General features: G+C 38.6%; 1 protein-coding gene and 1 non-coding gene across 2 annotated transcripts; both read right to left on the bottom strand.

The window, feature by feature from the left end:
* Positions 1-1803: 1803 nt before the first annotated feature.
* Positions 1804-4707, bottom strand: LOC133833163 (disease resistance protein RPM1-like). The gene has a single exon (XM_062263414.1). The coding sequence runs from the start codon at positions 4705-4707 to the stop codon at positions 1804-1806; it is 2904 nt and encodes a 967-aa protein (XP_062119398.1).
* Positions 4708-20831: 16124 nt separating this feature from the next.
* LOC133833203 (small nucleolar RNA R71) lies at positions 20832-20938 on the bottom strand. The gene has a single exon (XR_009892597.1). It is a non-coding gene; the product is annotated as a small nucleolar RNA R71 (small nucleolar RNA).
* Between the last annotated feature and the right edge of the window lie 3742 nt (positions 20939-24680).

Here is a 24680-nt window from a genome sequence, read left to right as displayed (position 1 = left end):
GAAAAGTGTGGAGATGCAGAAAAAATATTTCAAGTCGGAAAGACCTTCGGCTGGGCGTCTCAGTGATCTCGAAATTTTGGGTTCTGAAGCGAAAAGTTCTTGAAGTTCTTGACTGAGATGGTGAGTAAAAAATTATAATGAAGATGAAGAGGTTACTTATAGGGGCTGAAGTATGGCAAAAAGGGGGTAATCATTACTTTCCCATTTTCGAAATGTGGGGGAGTGTATAAGCCGTCAAATTGCTTCCTTGAAAACCGAAAAGGCTTGATTAGACATAATTATGTCACGATTTTCAAAAACGCACGAGGATCCTGACAGATTTCGTGGGGTATATGAACAGTTGTTTCCCTAAAGTTTCTTTATTGCTGGTCGCGATAAACAAACTTGGGGGCAAGTGTTATCCAAAAAACAGGCATGAGTGACATGGCGGACGTTTAGTACACGTGGCTGACATATGGCAGGAGCTTTGTTCGTATATCGACCAAGGTTATTTCTTGTGGCGCGACGCTCAATCTTAATATACGACCAGCCTGGTCGTATACTCGCTATATTTGGAAAAGATCTTATGCAGTTATAACCATATCCGAAATTATATCCCAGGATTTCCTGAGTATCCGATTATTTAGGAAATAATATCTGTAACAAATTAATGTAATCTTTCTTGAGCCTATAAATAGAGAAAGATAGCTCAAGGAAGGGACTTTTGGCTTTCTAATTATCTGAGATTAGAGTTATCACATTCGAGAGATTGTATTTTCTTATTCAGAGGTTGGTGAAACTCATTGAACCCTAGTTTTTTGATCACTCCTTTGGATCTTACATCAATAACAACTCAAGTGGACGTAGGTTATTACCAGACTTTGGGGCCGAACCACTATAAATTCTTGTATTCTTTATTGCTTTCGTCATCACCTTTATTTCAACATATTTGTCCACATCAAGCATATTTGACTCTGTGTCAGTTGACCAAAATTATGGTCAACACACCTCTAAATATTTTTACACATCATATTATATAAAAAAAATCCAAACAAAAAAAGTTCAAAAACTAATAATTTTGTTAAAAAAAAGTAAAAAAAAAATAAGAACTTAATTATTAATGGTTATAGAACTCAAGGACTAAATTGCCAAACTAATATCTTAAGGACTGAATTGTCAAATAAGATAAAACACACGAGGCATTTGTGCTAAAATCTCAACAAAATTTGAAAAATCAGAGAAAAATATTTATTAAACCGTGTCTTTAAAGTCAAAATCACCATTGGTTGAGCTCTAGTATCCAATAGGGATTGCCATGATATAGGTTGTCTTGAATTCATATAAAATATATAGTGTTTCTTATTAGGTGTTAGTAAAGACAAAATAAATTATATCTCTTTTATTCATTAAAATAACACAAAATTACAAGTGTGCAAAACAGCTAACAAAGTCACAAAGTCACACAATATTTGTAAATAAAGAAAAAACAACAAAAGAGTGAAATTACACACAAAGCCTCAAATGACAAAACTAACATCATAAACTTACTTTCACACAAAGGGTATATTTATAAATTAATGTAGAAGAAAACACACTAAGAAATTGAAACATTTGCTCACCTTCATTTTTAATTGGATATATCAGGAGGGAATAATGATATGTGCACCCAAAATATACTATGAAACATTACATACAGTGATGTGCCAGTTTAGCCTAGCCAATCACATTTATTAAAACTTTGACCTATTGTTTTAAAAAATAATAATGTGACACGTCACTATACGTAATATTTGGAAGAATTTGGGTGCACGAATCATTACTCTATCATGAGATATGTCGATAAGACATTATTCTCCTGCTTAATGCATGGCCAGCATTACTACTACTACTTGAAGAAGCTTCATCATTAGATCTCTGAATATGGTTTTTCAGCTGACCCTCATTAATCCTCCTATTAATATCATAAATAAAATCACCACTCATCCCATACACAACCAATTCTTCAAGTTTTTCAAGAGAACAACTTGTTGGAAGTGCCTTTAATTTCTCACACTTGCATATGGTCAGTTTTTGCAGCATAACCAATGCCATAGTCTCCACAACAACCTCCTTTAGCTCATCAAATTGCTCCACATGCAGTTTCCTAAGGCTTTTGAACGTATTAGCTTTGAAAACCAACTTGGTTCCCACGTAGTAATCAACCATTTCAAGCTCCATCAAACACTGTAAAGATTCAAGATTCTCCAGTGGACTACTACTTTCATCCTTGTGCCTTAGCTTTGAAGACTTGAGTACAAGCTTAACCAAACTCGAAAGAGACTTAATCCAGCTTGGAAATCTCCTCAGACCACCTTCTAGATTCAAGTGTTGGATACTCGTAGGAGGCTCTATCATGTGATCCAAATCAAGAAACTTCTCAGCTGTGGCTGCTCTAACTTTGATTTTGCAGAGTTTTTCCATTTTCTGAATTGACTCACACAATTCCCTTCCATTTTTTTCATGGTGATTGGCAAGACCAACTTTCCTCAGTTGCTTCAAACGTCCCAATTGCTTAATGACTTCAACATTTTCCACTGCTATCAGAGATACTTTCTGTAAAGAGGATATGGATCCAATACCAGAATTAGAAACGTAGATTGCTTGAGGTTCGCCACAAATAATCGTACTACTTCGTCGAGAAACTAGGAGATGGCGCAATTTTTGAAGCTTGTGGATCCATTTAGGCAATTCTTTCACCAATGTGTACTTGAGATCCAAAGTTTCCAAATGGACGAGTTTCTGTATTGAATCTGGAACTGTCTCTATACATGTATACCTCATATTAAGGCACTTCAAGAGAATGAAAGAGCCTACATATTTGGTAAGATTCTGCACTGGCACTTGTTGCAAATCTAGAACCTTTAACAGTCTGAACTTTCCCAAAAACATTTCCAAGTGATGATCTTGATCACTATAACTGGATGTTGTGAATGATCTTATTCTGTTTTTCATTCTTTCCCTTTTAGATTCTTTCTTTGAGTCATCCACAATGGTACCAATGTCATGATGATGATGATGATGATGATGACCAAACATAAACAAAGTACGAACATACTTAGCATCACTTATCATCTCATCTGATTTTAATGGAAAAGATTCATGAAAGGAAAGCCGTCGAACCTTTTCATTTGGACTTGGTTTGGAGTTCTTGTCCACAACGGTGACAAAGTTTCCATCCTTGGACAGAGGAGCTATAAACTCATGGAATAACCTCAGAACTTGGCAAGTTCTTACACGACCATCGATCTCAGAAGAGCAAATGCGAACCAAGTTTCGTCCAATGAGTTCGTTGAGATAAGTTTCTGCAACTTCTTCTGGTGTTTTCCCATTTACTTCCTTGACAAACCCCTCGGCTTGCCAGGAGCGAATCAACCTCCCGCGCGAGACAGATTGGCCTTCTGGAAAGATGCTGAAATACAAGAAACAACTCTTGAGATTTTCTTGAAGATCCACAAAACTTGGCTGCAAAACACTTCTTATAATGGGAAACTTTGAGTTAGTTCCAATCTCATGTGCAAGGCTGTTGTAAAAAGTTTCCCAATCATACTCAACTTCTCTCCGCTGCCCAGTTGAAAGCAGAAAACCAACTGCAGCAATAGCTAAAGGCAGACCATCACACTTTTTCAATATTTTACTGGACACTTTTTCCAATAATTTTGGACAATGACCACTTCTTGGAAAAGCATGTGTGCAGAAAAGCTTCCATGCCTCTTCCTCAATCAACCCATCTAGTTTATGTGTGTGTTTGGGTTTATCAGCAGCTACATCAATATTGTTTCGAGTAGTGATTATAACCCGGCTACCATTTTCTTGATCAGGTAAATCTTTCAAAATCTGCACCAAACGTTGTCGATTCCAAACATTGTCAAGAACGATCAGATACCTTTTCTGATGCAGATAGTTGTGTAGTCTTGTTGTGTCAACTCGTCTAGATTCACTGACAAAACTACTATCGCCGGTAGTTAGATCGGAACGACTGTCTAACACCAACACCTCACTGGAATCACAACGAGACAGCCGAAGCCAAGCTTGGCAATGGAAGTGCGTCACCACACGTTGATCTGAAGAAACATTCTCAACAAGAAAAGTTTTGCCCGAACCACCAGGACCAACAACTTGAATGGTTGTACGCTTCGAGTCTCCACTGATCAACTGATTCAACATCTCTTCTCGGCGTGTTATGAACCCCACCAATCTGGTGTCATCGAGAAATAAGTCCGATGGTAAGTCAGTCAACTCCGAACCATGTTTTCCTTCTGCCATACGATCCATCAGATTGTCGGTTTCGATTCTTTGGTTGATACTCTTCGCTCGTTCGGATAAGCGTTTGATGGGTTTGTGATTAATCATTTTATGAGCCAAGTCGTGGAGAGACTGAACGTGTGCATTTGGGTGGGGTTGAGTTCGATCCATGTGAACTTCGAACATGAAATCGTCGAGTGCATCTTCGATTTCAGCAGTTACACCTTGAATCTTGTTTACTAAATCTTGAGAAACATGATCTTTCTTCTGATTTTCTTTCAACTTGACGAAGGATTGAAATGATGAGAGCCGACTTTTGAGTTTTTCAACGTCTTGTTTTGCTCCGGAGCTCCCTCCTTGATCGGAGAGACTGGCTAGTACTCTGTCGACCAAGGCCAAAGCCACCGGCACAGCTGCGGCCACCACTTCCATGGCCACCACTTCCATGATTGGTTGTTGGTTTTCTGCAGAGCTCAGCTAATCAATCCCTCTCTACCAATTTGATTGTGTATCTGCAGAGACCATGAAACACACTTTGTTACTACTGTTTTTATAGAAAAGCATTAGTCAGAGTTTTTGACTCGGTTTCGGTTTGGTCTTTTATCGTGTAATAATTAAGGAAATAAATAGGAAGGAAACTACGTGACATTACGATATTGGTGTAATTATTACCTAATATTGCGAACATGTGAATAGAATAATTATAATTAGAAACTCATGTAAAGAAAAAGTCAAGCTTCTACTTTTCTAGGACTAAGGTAACCAATCATTTTCTTTACAGGAGAGGAGAGTGTTAACATTTTCGTTGACTAGAGGTTGTTGCTGCATTTGCAACCAACAAATAATAATAGAACCAACCAATAAAAAACAAATATGTGCTTTCCCGTTAATATATAAAAAACAAATAATATGTGTTTTGTCCAACTCTGTATGTATTTTTTGTATATGTGTTTGTAAGATGATTAAAATAAAATCCTAAATTCAATTTTGGATAATGATTTCTTAATTAAAATAAAAAATAATTTACTAAATTAACAATTCAGAATAAAAATAAAATTATTCTGCTTAAAAACTGTATTGTTATATTCAATTTTTTCTTCATCAAAATTGAGTTTAGGATTCTATTTTAACCATTTTACAAAATTTAGGGTCCAAAAAATAATTTGTCAAAACACAGGGTCCAAACAAGTAATGAGACAAAACACAGGGTCCAAAAAAGTATAAATCCATACATAAATGACATTTTTTTTTATATTTATAAGGCTTACACTTTAAGCCCTACTAGTAGGGCTTTTAGTGTTTTCGACCTGTGAGCAGTTTTTTGTGCGATTATTTTTTATGACCGTATATATTATAGCTATTTAGAGCATCTACAAATTTTCAGAAAATTCTTAATAGTTTACATTATCGAAAACTAAGTTCAAACATGTTGTTGCATGTATGACTAATTTTTTTTATGCGTGTGGAAAACAACATGGTTGAACCTAGTTTTCGGTACTGTAAACTATTCATAATTTTCTGAAAATTTGCAGGATGCTCTAAATAGCTACAATATACACGGTTATAAAAAAAATCGCACTGAAAATTACTTACATATCGAGAACACTGAGAACGCCACCGATAAGACTTAAAGTGAAGGCCTATATGAAAATTCCCGTGTATGTTTAATGTATCTGAACATAGTCCAAACTTCTTTAAAACAAAAGGAAAATACAAAAAAAAAACTTTGAATTGATCCATTCATAATCATAGATGTAACTAAATAAATGGTCCATACATGCATATGATGTTGATGTGATATATCTTCTTGTACTTGGAGCGTAGCCTTACATTAGTTATTGATTTTCCACTCTAATCAGACCCAAAATTCCAACGAATATTAAAGAAAAGTCACATGCGATGCTAACCAATACTATTATAATTGGATGGTGCTTTCAACAAAACATTTTTTCATCAAGCATACGCATATATAATCCCATACGCGGGATATATTTTTGATTTGGTCTAAGCTTAAATTTAGAAAGAATACATAAAAATAAATACTATAGAAAAACAAAACAAACATAAAAAAGAATCCACTTCAAAAGTCTATTTTTATTACTAAAATAACATAAATAAATGAAATATTTTGCCTACCACTTTTCTCTCTAAAGACGCGGTGTAGAGGTGAGGTATTTCATGGTGGTTTCATTCAAACTTCCAACCAGATTTCTGATTCAAGATTCTGATAAGATGAATAATGATGATTTAGCGGCCTTTATGACTCCCTTGCACTAGAAGAAGAGTTCTGTGACATGAAGGATCAAACTCTTTTATTTTGAGTAGTTGAGTTGCTTTAGAAAGTATAGAGTAACTTAGGATGGAAGTAATATTAAACTTTTGTGTACAAAATAGTTCATTTACCCTTAAAATACATGGGGTTCACACAAATTATTAATTTTACCCCATTAAAATTTAACCAAACATAGAAAGGAATTTATATTCTCATTCTCATATTTACTTTACCTCATACCAAACACCCCCTTAGTGATGAAATTAAAATTGCTTTTGTTATTTTAATATTGTTGAAACTAATTTATTGTTGACCAAAAAGAAATAGAAAATTAATTTGTTGATAATTAGTAAATCAATCTTTGTGGGGACGATCTTTATTTATTATTGTATTACTTGTGTCGATTACGTATGCTTGCATGTCAATTTTACACAACAAGTTTTTGGCGCCGTTGCCGGGGATTGATTTTTATTAATATCAATACAATTAATTTTTATTCTCATTTGATTTTTCTGTGTTAATTGTCTCTAACTGTTGTGTTTGAGAATCTTAATTTCAGGTGCCAATTGGTATATGCGACGTAGAGGGACTGGCAATCTTTTGCCCATTAATATTGAAATTGAGAGGACTTACAGACATAACAGAAAGCAAAAATGGTTAGCAAAGATGGCCCAACATCAGGGCAATGTGTTGAGTGTAGGGGTGGCAATTTGGGTCACGACACGATGACACAACACGACACGACACGATTAAGGTAAACACGAACACGACACGTTTAATAATCGTGTCGTGTTCGTGTTTGAGTTTTTGACACGTTTAATAATCGTGTCGTGTTCGTGTTTACCTTAATCGTGTCGTGTCATAATCGTGTCGACCCATTTAATAATCGTGTCGTGTCATAATCGTGTCAGACACGATAACACGAATACTTTACATAGGTTTTCTGATTTTTTTCGTATAATTATGATTAATCGTGTCATAATCGTGTTATCGTGTTCGTGTCGTGTTGGCCCGTTTAATAATCGTGTCGTGTTCGTGTTCATATTTTTGACACGTTTAATAATCGTGTCGTGTTCGTGTTGACCTTAATCGTGTCGTGTCATAATCGTGTCGACACGAATCTGACACGTTTACACGAATTGCCACCCCTAGTTGAGTGGGGACGCTGCTAAGCCAGCAATTCGCACACGCAGAGACTATGTACTTCCCGCTCTTACATTCCACGACCAACTTTACCAACTTGGCAACCTCCATAGGTGAGAGGAGGCATAACGATGTTCTATGGAAGGAAAAATAACGGGAAAAAAAGAAGAAGAAAGTGATCTAGATGAGCTAGGATCTTTAGTAAGTGTCTTAGAAATCGCGTGTTCTTGTTTCTTGTGTCTGCTATTTACAATTACTCTTCTTCAACATGAGTTTCCAAGTCGTTGAAGCACCAGAGCTGTCAGAGTGGTTCGATGAAGCTCTCCAAATTTCAATGAAGGATCTTGAAATGGAATTGGTTCCGTCTGACAACGCTTATGTCCACGGTAACCTGCTCCTAGATAAGATTTTCTAAAACAAAACGGATACCCTTCAATATTCTTAAGGTTGCCTTGAAGGTGGCCTAGGCCTCTTTTGAGGGTTGGTCGGCCCAAGATTTCCATAATGGCATGTTTATGTTTCGTTTTAATTATATGGATGACGCTCAAAGAATTTTAGATCGAAGACCTTGGTCCGTCAGCAGTGCTCTGCTTGCCATTGAGCCATGCCCGATAGATGTAAGCTATTCAAGAGTGGAATTCTCAACCACCCTGATATGGGTGTATGCCCACAACATCCCCATTGAATTTTGGAAGAATGTCAATTTGCATATGGTGGTAGCAAGAACTTGGAAGACTTACACTATACCAGAGAGAGCCCTAACATATGGTTCAGGCACTTTCAAGTTCCAGGCAGTGATAGAGTTGGGAAAGCTGCTTGTTTCTGGGTTTCCGATCAAGAGGGGGAACTTAACTCCCTTGTGGTTGCAATTTAAGTATGTCTATCTGCCCAAAATCTGCTTTAAATGCAGCATACTCGGTCACGAGATGAAGTTTTTCTTTCAACCTACCCTTATTAAGAACTACGAAGAGCAAAGTTATCCCATGTACATGGAGTGGATAAAGGCTAAAAGCTAGGAGCGATCCCCATTTCACTCAGTCCATCTAAAGTGGTTTCTTGATTGGGTTACTTCGAAGGCTCAATCCAATGTTGAAAGGAACGCTCTCCCAGCGTCTTCATTAGCCGAGTCCATCGAAATGATAAAATCGCCTCAACCTAAGAAGAGAAAGCTTTGAAAGACCGGCACCACTCCGACCCCATTGGCGGCAGAAATTCAAAAATCTCCTAGGAACCTTAACAATCTTGCTAGTGTGTCTCAGCCTGCAAAAGCAACTCTCTCGACGTAGGTCTGCTCCATATCTCTGAGCTCAGGTACAACCATTCAGGACTTAGCCCAAAAGGTACCCCAGAAGGTCGTGACCATTGAGGCTTAATCTTCAGGTCTGTGCTCGATCGAGACAACCAACGCGTTGCCCAGCATGGCCAAAAATGGTAACGAGGCTCAAAATGTACGATGTGTTTCAGAAAGTGTGAACAGTACTGTTATCCCCATTTCCTGCATGGGCTCGGGGCCGCCGTCCAGGCCCATCGTCAGGGGCCATGTAAGCGTGCGGGCCCGGCCCAAGGCCTCCTGGTACGGAGAGTGTCCAAAGGGAGGGGTATGGACCGGGGGTACATGTCTGGGCCCATTAGAGGGGTCCGACATGTCCTTCCGGGTCCGTCCTCCGGGACGATAGTCCGGGCGACGCACAGAGCGTTCGGACCCCCGCGGCCTACGCGTCCAGGTCCCGGACCCTGATACGGTCCGGGCCTGTGGTAAACGAAGCGGGACAAAGGTAAACGGACCCGGATCACCTCTCCCCCGGTTGAAGGGGTCAAGCGTCCAGGACCCTGAAGCCGCCTCACTCCGCGTGGGTGTTGTCCCCACTTTTCACCTGCAGAAAAGGCCACCTCGGGATTGCATGCCGTTGTTTCAGGTCTGCGCTGTCAGGTACTCTGACTGGTCTTGTCTCCTGAATCTGCCTCGTAACTCGAAGTGTCCAGACCAAAAGCACCGTTTTGTCGGGCGAGATGTAGCTCCAAGGTCAACCTATTGGGCCTTGGCTGGTTTGGAATTCACGTATTTTGTACCTTTTGTATTGGGCCTCCACTAGAAAGGCTAGGAATAACCTTATCTCTGATGGGCCCGGGTCATACCCGGTGTTCCCATAAGCCTATAAATATAAGCTACAGAACACTGTAAAAGGGGTCTCTCTTCACCAAAAAAAATATAGGAACTCTGTAAAAATATAGAGAGAAATTCTATTGTAAAAGTTTCTTCAAGCTCTAATAATATAGACTCGTGGACTAAGGCTAGTTAACGCCCCAACGACGTAAAAATCCCGTGTTAATCTTCTGCTTTCATTATAATTATCGTATAGATAATAGATTTTAAGATAGTTGCCGAAAATCTCGGTTAATAAGTACCATGCAATTTCTAGTTACGCATGCTTCGCCAAAGGCCTCTCCATCGCGTGGGAAGTCTACCCATTGTGTAGAAGGAAACACAACTGTAACGTCCCACGTCACTATGGCTCCTTCCTGAAATGACGACTGGCCCTACAAACCAACGCGAGTCTTTCCATCGTGCTTTGTCCTCACTCGCACGCTTCCTTGGAAAACTTCCCAGGATATCACCCATCATAAGACTACTCCAGGTCAAGCACGCTTAACTTTGGAGTTCTCAAGTGATAGGCTACCGAAAAAGAAGATGCATCTTGTAGGCATATGTAGTACCCATCAATCCATTTAAGCCATCTTCAACTATGTAGTCCCATACCTACACAGTCTTATAATCATCACACTTGACCTTCCCCAGGCGATGTGCGATTTCACAGCTTTACCCGATCTTTCCCACTACGGATCACGGGATACTAACTGTCACAACAGCCCAACAATTGAGGCAATTTTTTGGGCCCGATACAGTGTCCAATCCTTGGCCAAGTAAGGAATGTTGGGCCCACACCTTTAATTTATACCTGGGCCAATAAACTATTAATAAGTTTTGGCCCACCCTGTCACTCCTTAAACCCCCTCTGGTGTTTGAAGACCTTGTGGACCATTCCAAAAGCTCACAATGAAAAGAAAGGTCGTAGGGCCCATAATACCTATCTCTTCAGCACACTCAGGCTCTTTTGATTCAAACTTTGCCCCTACTTCTTATTGCACCGCTTAAACGGCCCAAATCTCATCGGCCCTAACTCTCATTACTGCTACCTAGGGCACTACAAGTATCATCTTTCTAGCTACGGTTCCTCTAACTCAAGAGGATACAAACAAAGCTCTCAAAGGGTCTTTCGACATCAACAATGGGAAGGAGAATCTTGTTGAAAAGAGTGAGCGTATAATAATTAAGGAAATAAATAGGAAGGAGACTATGCCCTCTCCGTGTTGTATAATATTTTTCTCCCATTTCACTTGTATAGGTAAGAAATGGTACGAGGATGTCGCATTTCGTTATTGGTGTAAATTATTATGTAATTTCGAGAACATGTGAATAGAATAATTATAATTAGAAACTCATGTCATGAAAAAGTCAAGCTTCTACTTTTCTAGGACTAAGATAACCAATCATTTTCATATTCACTTGTATAGGTTGTTGCTGCATTTGCAACCAACTAATAAAAAGTAAATATGTGCTTTCCCATTCATATATAAATGACAATTTTTTTTTATATTTATAAGGCTTACACTTTTAAGACCTGATGGTTGAGCTTTCAGTGTTTTTGACCTGTTAGTAATTTTTGGTGTGATTATTTTTTATGATTGTCTATATTATAGCTATTTAGAGCATCCTGCAAATTTTTTGAAAATTCTGAATAATTTACGGTACCGAAAACTAAGTTCAAACATGTTGTTGCACGTGTGACTAATTTTTTTATGCGCGTGGAAAACAACATGGTTGAACCTAGTTTTCGGTACTGCAAACTATTCGGAATTTTATGAAAATTTGCAGGATACTCTAAATTGCTACAATATACATGATCATAAAAAAAAATCGCGCCGAAAACTGTTCACAGATAAAGAACACTGAGAACCCCACTGATAGGACTTAAAGTGAATGTATTTTACGAGAATTCTCTTGTATTTAATGTATTGGAATTGCGTCCAAACTTCTTTAAAACAAAAGCAAAAACCAAAAAAAAAAAACTTTGAATTGATCCATTCATAATCATATATGTAACTAAATAAATGGTACACACATGCATATGATGTTGATGTGATATATCTTCTTGTACTTGGAGCGTAGACTTACCTTAGTTATTGATTTTCCACTCTAATCAGACCCAAAATTCCAACGAATATTAAAGATAAGTCACACCAACCTATACTTTTATAAATTGGTACTTTCAACAAAACATTTTTTCATCAAGCATACGCATTTATAATCCCATACGCGGGATATATAGAGCTATAATTTTCCCAACCTAGAATTTCCTATCTTTCCCTTAACTCTATTCCCAGCTTTTTTATTTTTGATTTGGTCTATTGAGCGTGATGCTTAAATTTAGAAAGAATACATCAAAATAAATGCTAAAGATAAACAAAACTAAAATAATAATTAAAAAAAAAATCCACTTCAAAAATCTATTTTTATTACTAAAATAACATAAATAAATGACATATTTTGCCTACGACTTATGTTTCTAAAGACGTGGTGTGGAGGTGAGGTATTTCATGGTAGTTTCATTCAAACTTCCAACCAGATTTCTGATTCAAGATTCCGATAAGATGAATAATGATGATTTACCGGCCTTTATGACTCCCTTGCACTAGAAGATGAGTTCTGTGATCAAACTCTTTTAGGGTCTGTTTGTTTTGAGTAGTTGAGTTGCTTTGAAAAGTGTATAGTAACTTAGATGGAAATAATATTAAATTATTGTGTACAAAAATATTCACTTTACCCTTAAAATACATGGGGGCTCACACAAATTATTAACTTTACTCTATTAAAATTTGAACCAAACATAGGAAGGGATTTAGATTCTTATTCACACATTTACTTTACCCTATACTACACACCCCCTTAGTGATGAAATTAAAATTGCTTTTGTTATTTTAATATTTTTGAAACCAATTTATTATTGATCAAATAAAAATAGAAAATTAATTTGTTGGTAATTAGCAAATCAATCTTCGTGGGAACGATCTTTATTTATCATTGTATTGTTAAATATAAAATAATACTATGAGCATAAATCCATAAATCAGATTCAAATAAATATAGCATGCTCATACAATAATCCAGGAACGCATTTTATTTAGAGCATTGAATTGAATACATATAGATGAAACATACCTGACATTGAGTCTCCAATGTTCATCCTTGAATCTCTCACGATCTACACAAAACAATATTAGAAAAACAATACAAGAGAGATCTTATGGAGAGCAACCCTTACCAAACCATATACCACTGTGTTTTTCCCAACAACATATATGTTCAATATATATGTCTCATATGCCTTCTTACCCTAAGGGGTATATTGGGCCTATTGGGCTTATATTATCAGATATGGTGGACTATGATTTAATGGGCCAACCTATAGTCTTTAGGGTGCTACCATGTGCCTCAATTGCAATTAGATTAATATTAACCATCCCATTATGGTCTTTAACTATTCGTAGGCACTCTACAAAATGATTGTGATAATGGAATTATGTTTGTAATTATATTAGTCTATATAAAATTCTAACATTCTCCCACTTGGACAATATAATTAAACCACCATAATGTTGTCCATCACAAAAGACAGTCTAATAAATCATATATAATATCATATCGATAGGATAAATATATTATTTATGATTTGGTCTTGAAGACATTCAAAAACAATAACAATCATTAAACCAAACATGCATGTGGTACATTAATTTGAGACTATGCGCATTCATCTCCTTTTGTATCTGTCACTTCAGTGAACAATAGTATATACTTATATAAACATATATACGTAACATCAACAATAAGAAGTGACTTCAATTATCATTATGCATGTTCATAACAAAACATAAGCTATAAGCAATCCATACAAAATACTAGCATGTTTGATACATAATAACAAAACTCCCACTGAGCTCAACAAGCTAGGCTCCTAACAATCCCATTCGAGCAACATGCTCTAGAAATACACATATGGGTAAGCCTTTCGTTAGTGGGTCTGCCAACATGCTAGTGGTAGGCGTGTACTCAATAGAAATGAGGGACTCAGCGACTTTCTCTTTAACAAAATAGTACTTTATATCAATATGCTTTGAGCGAGAAGTACTCCTAGTGTTCTTAGAGAAAGCTACTGCTGCGGAGTTGTCACAATACAATTTCAACGGCCTCGAAATAGAGTCTACAACATTCAAAGCTGAAATGAAATTTCGCAGCCATATTGCTTGACAAGTAGCCTCATAACATGCCATATATTCTGCCTCCATCGTAGAAGAAGCTGTGAGTGTCTGCTTGACACTTTTCCATGAAACAGCTCCTCCAGCCATCATATAAATGTAGCCTGAAGTAGACTTTTTATCATCCACGCATCCTGCATAATCGGCGTCACTGAACCCAACTATATCAAGAGTGTCAGCTCGCCGATAAGTCAAAATATGATCCTTTGTACCCTGAAGATACCTCATGACTTTCTTAGCCGCTTTCCAATGGCTAAGACCAGGATCACTCAAGTATCTACCCAACACGCCGACAACAAAAGCAATATCAGGGCGTGTGCATACTTGAGCATACATCAAGCTACCAACCAATGAAGCATAAGGAATGACTTTCATTTCATCTCTCTCTTTATCATTTTGTGGACATTGGGCCTTTGAGAACTTATCACCCTTCACTATCGGTGCCTTCCCAGGAGAACATGCATGCATATTGAATTTTTTCAAGATCCGATCAATGTAAGTCTTCTGAGACAAACGAAGAATACCATTAGACCTATCTCGAAGAATCTGAATCCCAAGCACATAGGAAGCCTCACCAAGATCCCTCATATCAAAATGGCTAAACAAAAGTTGTTTTGTCTCAGACAACAGATCAGAATTATTAGATGCAAGCAGGATGTCGTCAACATACAATACTAGAAAAATGAAACTGCTCCCACTGACCTTCATATATATACATTGATCTACAACATTCTCCTTGAAGCCATTTGCAGTGACAATCATATCGAACTTGAGATACCACTGCCTTGATGCTTGTTTAAGCCCATAGATAGACTTTTTGAGCTTGCAAACCATGTGTTCTTTGCCAGACTTCTCAAAACCAATAGGTTGAGTCATGTAAACATCTTCAAATAAATCTCCATTCAAGAAGGCAGTCCTCACATCCATTTGATTGAGTTCTAGATCAAAATGAGCAACTATAGCCATAATGATTCGCAACGAATCTTTGGTGGAAACAGGTGAAAAGGTTTCTTTGAAATCAATACCTTCTCTCTGGCTATAGCCCTTAGCCACAAGCCTAGCCTTATACCTTTCCACTTGCCCATTGGAGTCACGTTTGATCTTATACACCCATTTGCATCCAATGGGTCTGCAACCTTTGGGTAATTCAACCAACTCCCAAACTTCATTTTGTGACATAGAATTCAACTCATCTTTCATTGCATCTATCCACAACACAGATTGAGGACTATTCATAGCTTCTTGATAGGTAACTGGCTCAAAAGTGTCTCCGACATCAAACTCATGTTCCTGTAAATAGACAAGGTAATCATTAGGAATAGCAGACCTGCGGGTTCTCTGTGATCTTCTCACCATAGCTTCATCATCCCCAATATCAAGATTTTCACCTTGGTCTTGATTTTGAGGTTCATCATGAGTTTCTACCGGAATCTGTTCAATCACAGGGTCATCAACATGAGTGGAAGCGGAAGCAACAGGTACAGGGACATAAACACGTTCTTCCCTGAATACAATTTCTCTTGACCCTTGACTTGAACCAAATTCTTCTTCAAAATAGACAGCTCTATCTGATTCTATCACTCTGGTGGTGTGAGAAGGACAATAGAACCTGGAACCCCTCGATCCAATAGTGTAACCTACAAAGTAGCCACTAATAGTTTTCAGATCAAGTTTCTTAGATTGTGGGTTATAGGGCCTTACTTCAGCTTTACATCCCCAAACATGAAAATGACGCAAACTTGATTTCTTACCCGACCACAACTCATATGGTGTCTTTGGGACAGACTTACTAGGTACTTGATTCAAGATATAAGCAGCAGTTCTTAATGCCTCACCCCATAAAAATTCTAGCAAGCTAGAATGAATCAACATACAACGCACCATGTCAAGAAGTGTGCGATTTCTCCTTTCAGCGATTCCATTCTGTTGGGGCGTCCCTGGCATTGTATATCTTGCATCAATACCACATTCCTGCAAGTATTTGGCAAAAGGCCCGGGGTTCCTTCCAGTTTCATCATAACGTCCATAATACTCCCCACCTCTATCAGAGTTGACAATTTTAATCTTCTTTCCCTTTTGAAGCTCAACATTCGTCTTGAAAATCTTAAAAGCATCCAAAGATTCAGATTTTTCACGAATGAGCTCAACATGACCATACCGGGAAAAGTCATCAATGAAGGTGATAAAGTATCTATAACCACCCATAGCAGGTGGAACAAAAGGCCCACAAATATCAGTATGAATAGTGTCCAATACATATGTGCACCTGTCTGACTTGCTCTTTCTAACCTTGGCAGTCAACTTTCCTTTTATACAATCAACGCAGGCAGTGAAATCAGAGAAATCAAGATCCTGAAGTACACCATCCTTCACCAATCTCTCCATTCTATCTCTAGAAATATGGCCTAAACGTTTATGCCAAAGCATAGAAGATTTCAAATCTGATCTTGCACGTTTTGACCCAACAATAGCATTAAGAGAAGAAGAACAGGAAGAAGTAGAAGTAACAGGAACAACATCATGTAAATCAAGCTTATATAAGTTTCCACATAAAGTTCCATATCCAACCAACATAGAGTCACAATACAAAGTCAGTTTTCCAGATCCAAAATGAAGACTATAACCTAGTCTATCCAAAATAGATACAGAAATCAAATTCCTCCTAATAGAGGGTAAATAAGCAACATCATGCAACTCCAAAGAATGCCCAGTATTTAGCTGCAGTCTGACAGTCCCAAAAAATTCAACTCTGACTTTAGTATCGTCTCCCATGTATACATGCTCCTCCAACCTACTCGGTCTTCTTCGGTTTGTCACTGCCTGCAAGGAATTAGTAACATGAATTGTAGCTCCAGTATCTAACCACCAAGTGTTTGAGGGCACATCAATAATATTGGACTCTAAACAAACCATCACAAGACAATTACCTTTCTTCTCTAAGTGAGCTTTGAGCTTTCGACAATCAGCTTTCTTATGCCCAAAGCATTGACAAAAGTTGCACTTCCCTTTGAAAAACTCATTCTTATGACCAGTTGAAGATGAGCTAGGTTGCCCATTTCCCTTAGGATGGTTGGCTTTCTTCTTAGGATGCTTTTGGTCACTAGAGTTGTTGGAAGTGAACTTTCTCTTGTGAGGATTGTTTGGGTTCGTCACCATGGAGATACTTCTTGCCCTACCTTTTCTCATGTCCTCCTCTTCCTTGGCAAGAATAGCAGACATCTCCCCAACAGTCCATTGCTCCTTCTGAGCATTGTAGCTTGATCTGATTGAATCAAACTGAGATGGAATGTTCTCCATCACTAACCACACCATGTAATCCTCACCAAGGTCCATATCCATGGCCTTAAGTTTATGATAGTGGCCCATGAGCTTGTCAATGTGAGCCCTGATGTCACTTGAACCATCGTAAACAGTGTGATGCAGCATGTTCAAGTGTTCATTCTTCTCATTCTTTGAGAATTTCTTATACTTTTCCTTAATGGCAGCAAGAAAATCCTTTGCATTTTCAGACTTGGGAATACTATCACGAATGGATTCGTCCATGTGATATCTCATAAGCATCAAGCAACAACGATTGGAGTGTTCCCAGTCCTCGTAAGATTTCTTATCCTTCTCAGTAGCATCATTAGCAGGCTTAGATGGTGCATCAATTCTCAAGGCCAAGTCCACTTTCATGAAGGTCAAGTTCATCGTGATATTTTCAATCCACTGCTTGTGGTTGGTTGCATTCAGCGTCAAGACGGCAGGAGATCTAGGAATGCTTACAGCTGAATGAGAAACAAGAGCAATAACTATTAAATACATGTTATGATAAACCATGTCATTTGTGCTCTTTTCTCATCAATATATGATCGCAAAATAACAAATGATCATTATGTATGCTAGAGTTCTTAGACAAACACACAAAATAGAACTCATACACAGGTAAGAACAATTTATTAAACATTATAATCAAATACATTAATTTACTATCGAAAGGATAGATAAATTGTGATTCATAATATTTAATAAATTTTCTTCACCATATTAAGCATCCTTAGCAAGCAATTATTATCGATAGGATAAGTAATTACTTGTATGGATCTTAATGCAAATTTGGAGGATGATACAAAATTTAAATAAATTAATATTTAAATGTTCCTCATTACTAAACAATTTCCATGCTTATTCTTACGACAGGCAAGAAAATAAACAATAATTGTTGACAATATATAATAAGATTCATGCCACAAAAGATTAAATACAAATACAATTATGAATAGAATTCATGGATTAATCTTGTGCATAAACATATATAAAATAAGGTATAAGAATAGGAGTGAAATTGTCAAAAATTTTGGCCAAAAAAGACCACTCACGCGCCCCCACGCGCCAAAAAAAAAAAAAAATTTTGGTTATAAAAACGTTTCAAAAACGACATGTAGTTTACCAAAAACGACATGTAGTTTACCCAAAAACGACATGTAGTTTACCAAAAAACGACATGTCGTTTGTCACTCTAAAAATCGACATTCACACGTCAAACGACATGTCGTTTCCAAAAAAACGACGTGTCGTTTCCGTACGAACGACATGTCGTTTTTGCCTGACAGAGGCAAAACGACATATCGTTTTTATCGTCCCTGTCACCCAGATTTGACCCGTGGGTCTGCATCTCGGGTCTACGCGACCCGGTTCGTGACCCGGTCGTATAGACCATCTCCGGCCACCAAATCCGACTCTTTTTGAGGGGTTTTGCTCCACATCTCATCCTTTATCAATTTCCGGCCTCCATTTGGGTTAAAAAACTCTCAAAATCAACAATCATATATACTTTTATCTATGAAATTTTTTTGGAAAAAATGGGTATCCATGGCCGAAAACACTCAAAAAAATTCCCCAAAATTTTGTAAAAATTGGTCTGAACCCATTGATGATTAATATACTAATTTTCTTCATAGCCCAATTCAAAATTTCATTGTAAAAAAAAATTGACAAAAAATTGGGGTATATGACAATAAGCTCTAAAATAAAAAAACCTGGCTCTGATACCAATTGTTAAATATAAAATAATACTATGAGCATAAATCCATAAATCAGATTCAAATAAATATAGCATGCTCATACAATAATCCAGGAACGCATTTTATTTAGAGCATTGAATTGAATACATATAGATGAAACATACCTGACATTGAGTCTCCAATGTTCATCATTGAATCTCTCACGACCTACACAGAACAATATTAGAAAAACAATACAAGAGAGATCTTATGGAGAGCAACCCTTACCAAACCATATACCACTGTGTTTTTCCCAACAACATATATGTTCAATATATATGTCTCATATGCCTTCTTACCCTAAGGGGTATATTGGGCCTATTGGGCTTATATTATCAGATATGGTGGACTATGATTTAATGGGCCAACCTATAGTCTTTAGGGTGCTACCATGTGCCTCAATTGCAATTAGATTAATATTAACCATCCCATTATGGTCTTTAACTATTCGTAAGCACTCTACAAAATGATTGTGATAATGGAATTATGTTTGTAATTATATTAGTCTATATAAAATTCTAACATGTATTACTTGTGTCTATTACGCATACTTGCGTATTAATTTTACACAACAAGTTTTTGGCACCGTTGCCGGGGATTGATTTTTATGAATTTCAATACAATTAATTTTTATTCTAATTGGATTTTTCTGTGTTAATTGTCTCTAACTGTTGTGTTTGAGAATCTTAATTTCAGGTATCAATTGTTATATGTGACGTAAAGGTGTTGGATTAAAATCATATTTTATGGGCACATATGTATAATGTATAATGCTATTATAAAGTGTGATATAAAATTAAGTAACCAATTATGTTATAAATATCATAGGGTATTAAAGTGTCATGGATTTAATGTGAGAAACAGGAAAGTGAATTTTTAATTTTATAATGGGCAAAATTGAAAATCACTAATTATAAATTAAGGTTGTGGTCCCCTATATATATATATTATTCTATTCTGTCTGTCATCTCATTAACAGAAAAGAAAAGAGAGACTCTTCTTTCATAGAGATACATATTATATAGGAAGATCTAAACCCTCTATGCAATCTCCAACAATGGCATCAGGTTAGTGCTTCCGCTCTTGTGTTAATCTTCTTCTTTAATTTAGCAAATGATCTATAGAATTATGATTTAGGATTTCTCATATATGCATTTATAATGACATGATTTTGGATTATGTGTTGGAGATTATTATTTATTCATGTTATTTGAGTGTATTAGAAAATTCTAACAAAAGGGACTGTCAATCTTTTGCCCATTAATACTGAAATTAAGAGGACTTGCAGACAAAACAAAAAGCATAAATGGTTAGCAGAGATAGCCCAACATCAGGGCAATGTGTTGAGTGGGGATGCTGCTAAGCCAGCAGTTCGCACACTCATGGCTTTTGTACTCCCCGCTGTTACTGGAGTACAACCATGCATCCAACCGCCGGTAGTTGCAGCCAATAATTTTGAAATTAAGCTGGCGATACTGCAAATGGTCCAGTCTACTGTCGAGTTTGGTGGACTCCCTACTGAGGATCCCAATACACACATAACCAATTTCCTGGAGCTGTGTGGAACTTTTAAATATAATGGGGTCACCGATGATGCCATTAGACTGAGATTGTTCCCATTCTCACTGCGGGATAGAGCTAAAAGTTGGTTGAACTCTCTTCAAGCCAACTCAATCACTTCATGGGAGGCATTAGCTCTAAAATTTCTTGCTAATTTTTTTCCTCCATCCAAGGCTGCAAAGTTAAGAGGGGAAATTAATAACTTCTCTCAATTTGATGGAGAGTGTCTTTATGATGCATGGAAGAGGTTTAAGGAGCTTTTGAGGAAGTGTCATCATCATGGGATTGAAAAATGGATGCTAGCCCATAATTTTTACAACGGTTTGTGTGGGACAACTCGAACCATTATTGACGCTGCAACAGGTGGTGCTTTCATGAGCAAGAGTGCTAATGAGATCTATGAATTGCTTGAAGAAATGGCTATGAATAACTATCAGTGGCCTAGTGAGCAAGATAGAAATAAGAAGGTAGCTGGTATGCATGAGCTGGATGCTATTACCGCTCTCACTGCTCAGGTTGCATCATTGACCAAACAATTGCAACAAAATTCTATGGCCACTCAAGTCATGCAAATCTAAGCGGTATGTCATAACGGGATTAAGTTCGAGGCTCGGGGTGAGTCTCGGGATATTTAAATGATTAGAACGTTGCCGGGAATAAAAGGGTAACGGGATTTGAATATTTGGTATTTGAGAATATCGAGAATAGCGGGAATTGGAGAGCGTTAATTATGATTAACGAAATAGGTGGAAGATGAGGATTTTACCCTTGGGGAGACTTTAGAAACTTTTATTTGACCTAGGGGCATCAAGGAAATTTGACTTGAGATATGTATGACTTAGTTGGCTGTAGAAACATTCAGAACAAAATAGAGCCTTCCCTTCTTCTTCTTCACGTACATCATCTTCCCTCTATCTTCCTTTGAAGTTTTTGATCCCAAATTTAAGAATCAAGCTAGGAAATCAAAGCTTGGAGGTTATAGACTTAGTTCATCCATTGAAGAGGACCCAAAACCAGCTTGAGGTAAGAAATCATCCATGGATTTTAGGCTATACTCTGTTTTTCATATAGTTTTTAGCTTATGGATTTTGATATGGATAGTTGGAATCAATGGGAGTTTTTGAGTAAGAAGGCTTGGGTTTTGGTGAGGGTGTGATGTAGATTAAGTTTAGGGGTTGAATTGGATGTTTTGGTAGGGTTTGAGATTGGTTTGGAAGGTTGGTTTTAAAGGAAGTCGCAAGGAGGGAAAACCATAACTTTTCTGGTCTGAAGCTGGCGCCCCAATGCTATGCAGGGCAGAGGCTAGGGCCTCTCTGCCTTGAGTCAGCGCCCCAGCACCAATGCGCAGCACCCCAGCGTTAGGCCAATTTCAGGGGATGTCATTTTTAGGGCTCGGGATGGTTTCTAAGGCTCGGGGGTTGGTTCCTTTACCCCATTTGAGTAGATTGAGAGTCCTGAGAGTGTGGGATTGGTCCCGAGAGTGGGGTTTTAGATTGTGAACCATTTATTGATTTACTTTATTAATGGATTCCAATTAGTTATGACTAGGTGACCGCTAAGGAACTGAAGGGCAGATCATTCTCAAGGGTCGTTCTTATATTATTATTTCTCGCTCGAACCTGAGGTAAGAAAACTGCATCCTGTGTATATGTGACATGCATGATTGTTGTTGAGGCATGTTGGTTGATAAATGTGGACATTGATTGCATATTAAATGCTAGCAAAGTTTGTTTGCTTGTGTATGGCACTGATTAGTCAGGGACGGCACTGGCCGCATATTATTGACCTGAAAGTCAGAAATGGCATAATTGTCCTGAACGCAGGGCCGATTAAAGATTAGATCTAATTGGTATCAGTATTGAATGACTCTAAAGCATTAATGCTGGACCGACCCTAAGATCGATGAAGCTTATAAGCGCTTGACTAGTCTAAGCTAGTTACTCAGAGCCAGGGCCTAAGGCCTAGGTGACTGCTTGTCACATGGCTAGGGAGAGAAATCCCATGGTTATGACTCTATGGTCATGAGGTAGGTTATGTTGGTGACTAGTCATCATGCACCTATCCTGTTTAAGCTAGTGAAAAGTTCACTTATTTGTAAAGCCCTGATGACCCTATCGTCACATGGCTAATGGGAACAAAACCCACCTTAGTGACTTTTGCAACTGTCACTCATCTGTTTTGGACTGAAAGTCTTGAATGATTATTATGATCATTGTTGATATTATATTCATGCTTTATTGTGTTTTCTTGCTGGGCTTTGGCTCATGGGTGCTATGTGGTGCAGGTAAAGGGAAAGAAAAGCTCGCCCAGCCTTGAGTGGAGAGCTTAGGTGGTGATGTGTACATATGCGGCCGCTTGACCACCAGGGCCAAGGAGTTCTCTGAGGAACTAGGGGGTGTTATCCAAAAAATTGGCATTGATGACGTGGCAAGTGATCCCTGGACACGTGGCTAACACCTGGAAGAGCTCTGCTAGGGTATCGACCAGAGGACGCATTAGAAGCAGTAAGCAGCCCAGTCTTACCTGCGACCAGTCTGGTCGATGGTTCTACATGCAAAGTAACATTACTGTGAAGATCTTTGTAAACCCCGAATTTAACTCACACAATCTCCTGAGTATCCGATTATTCAGGAGAGAATATCTGTAACGATCTTATGTAATCCCCCTTGATCCTATAAATAGAAAAAGATAGCTCAAGGAAGGGACTTTTTGGCTTTGGAATTATTTGAGATTAGAGTAATTCTCCTTGGAATATTGTATTGTTCTTCAGAGGTTAGTGAAACTCATTGAACCCTTGTTCTTTGATCATTCCTTTGATTCTTATATCAATAACAGTCTAAGTGGACGTAGGTCATTACCAAATCCTGGGGCCGAACCACTATAAACTATCGTGTTCTTATTACTTTTCGTCATTTGATTCTTGTCAACATATTCATTCACATCAAGCATATTTCGACTCCGTGTCAGTTGACCAAAATCTGGGTCAACATTCTGGTGCTTTCATTGAGAGCTTGATTTATCATTGCTGAGAAAACTAATGGCGAAAACTGGAAGGAAAGCTGGACAGGCGGCCGCTGCTGCGCCATCAAACCCACCTCCTCCTCCCCCTGCGAGCGTGACGGAGGATGAGCGACATCTAGAATTTGAGGAGGAAGAGATGGATGATGCAACGCTGAAGAGTACCCTGGGGGCGTTGCAGGAGGAGCTGGCTAGTCTGAAAGCCAGTCAAGAGACTGCTGCCGAAGTTGTGGCGCGGCAGCAGCAGGAGATTGAACGGCAGCGCACGGAATTAAGCGAAAGGCAGGCGGAGATGGACCGCCGCCAGAGCGAAGCCATGGCAGCCCTTGAGGCAGCCTTGCAACTGGCAAGGAATCAGGCCGCACCTGTTTTGCAGCCTAACCAACCTGTCAATGAGCCACCCCAGAGGGGTCCTAATCCCAGCCCACCGATCCAGCCTTCGAGTCCGCAAAGGCCCGAGCAGCCTCAGGTGCCCCATGAAGATGTCCCGCTGGACCCTGAGGCGCAGCCGCCATCCTAAGCTGGTAGCGGCAATCCCCCGCAACAGAGGCAGAATAGGGCCGAGCATCAGCCTCATAGTCCTAGACGCCGTAGGGGCGATGAGCCAAACCTACCGAACAGAGGTCAGTATCCCCTTGGTAACAGGAGGGACTCAGAGTTGGGCTCTGCGATCCGGGGTTCCCCACGGCATGATAATGCACGGGGACGCCACGACCAGCGCAGGCCGCCATCTAACGTTCGGGACGTTTCAGCCAGGGATGGAAATCGAGGGAACAGTCAATCCCACCATAGCCAATCAAGGTTCAGAGATGGCCATGGATATAATGAGGCCGACTCAGGCAAGGGAAACGCTGGCCGAAGGAATGAAGAAAGAGGTAAAGGCAGGAGCCAGGTACCTCAAGATGACCAGCCCAATAGACGGGACGCTGGGGGGCAGCCCAAGCAAAATAATGTCTTTAACCGGCTCGGGGGTAGCGAGCAGCAGAGAAGAGACGAAGATTTGCGTGACG

This window comes from Humulus lupulus, chromosome 4 (genome assembly GCF_963169125.1).
Source record: "Humulus lupulus chromosome 4, drHumLupu1.1, whole genome shotgun sequence".
In the NCBI taxonomy this organism is placed as follows: Eukaryota; Viridiplantae; Streptophyta; class Magnoliopsida; order Rosales; family Cannabaceae; genus Humulus; species Humulus lupulus.
This window is presented reverse-complemented; position numbering and strand designations above follow the sequence as displayed.

Coding starts and splice junctions, on each gene's coding strand:
- LOC133833163 (XM_062263414.1), bottom strand. CDS start 4,707: ATGGAAGTGGTGGCCATGGAAGTGGTGGCCGCAGCTGTGCCGGTGGCT.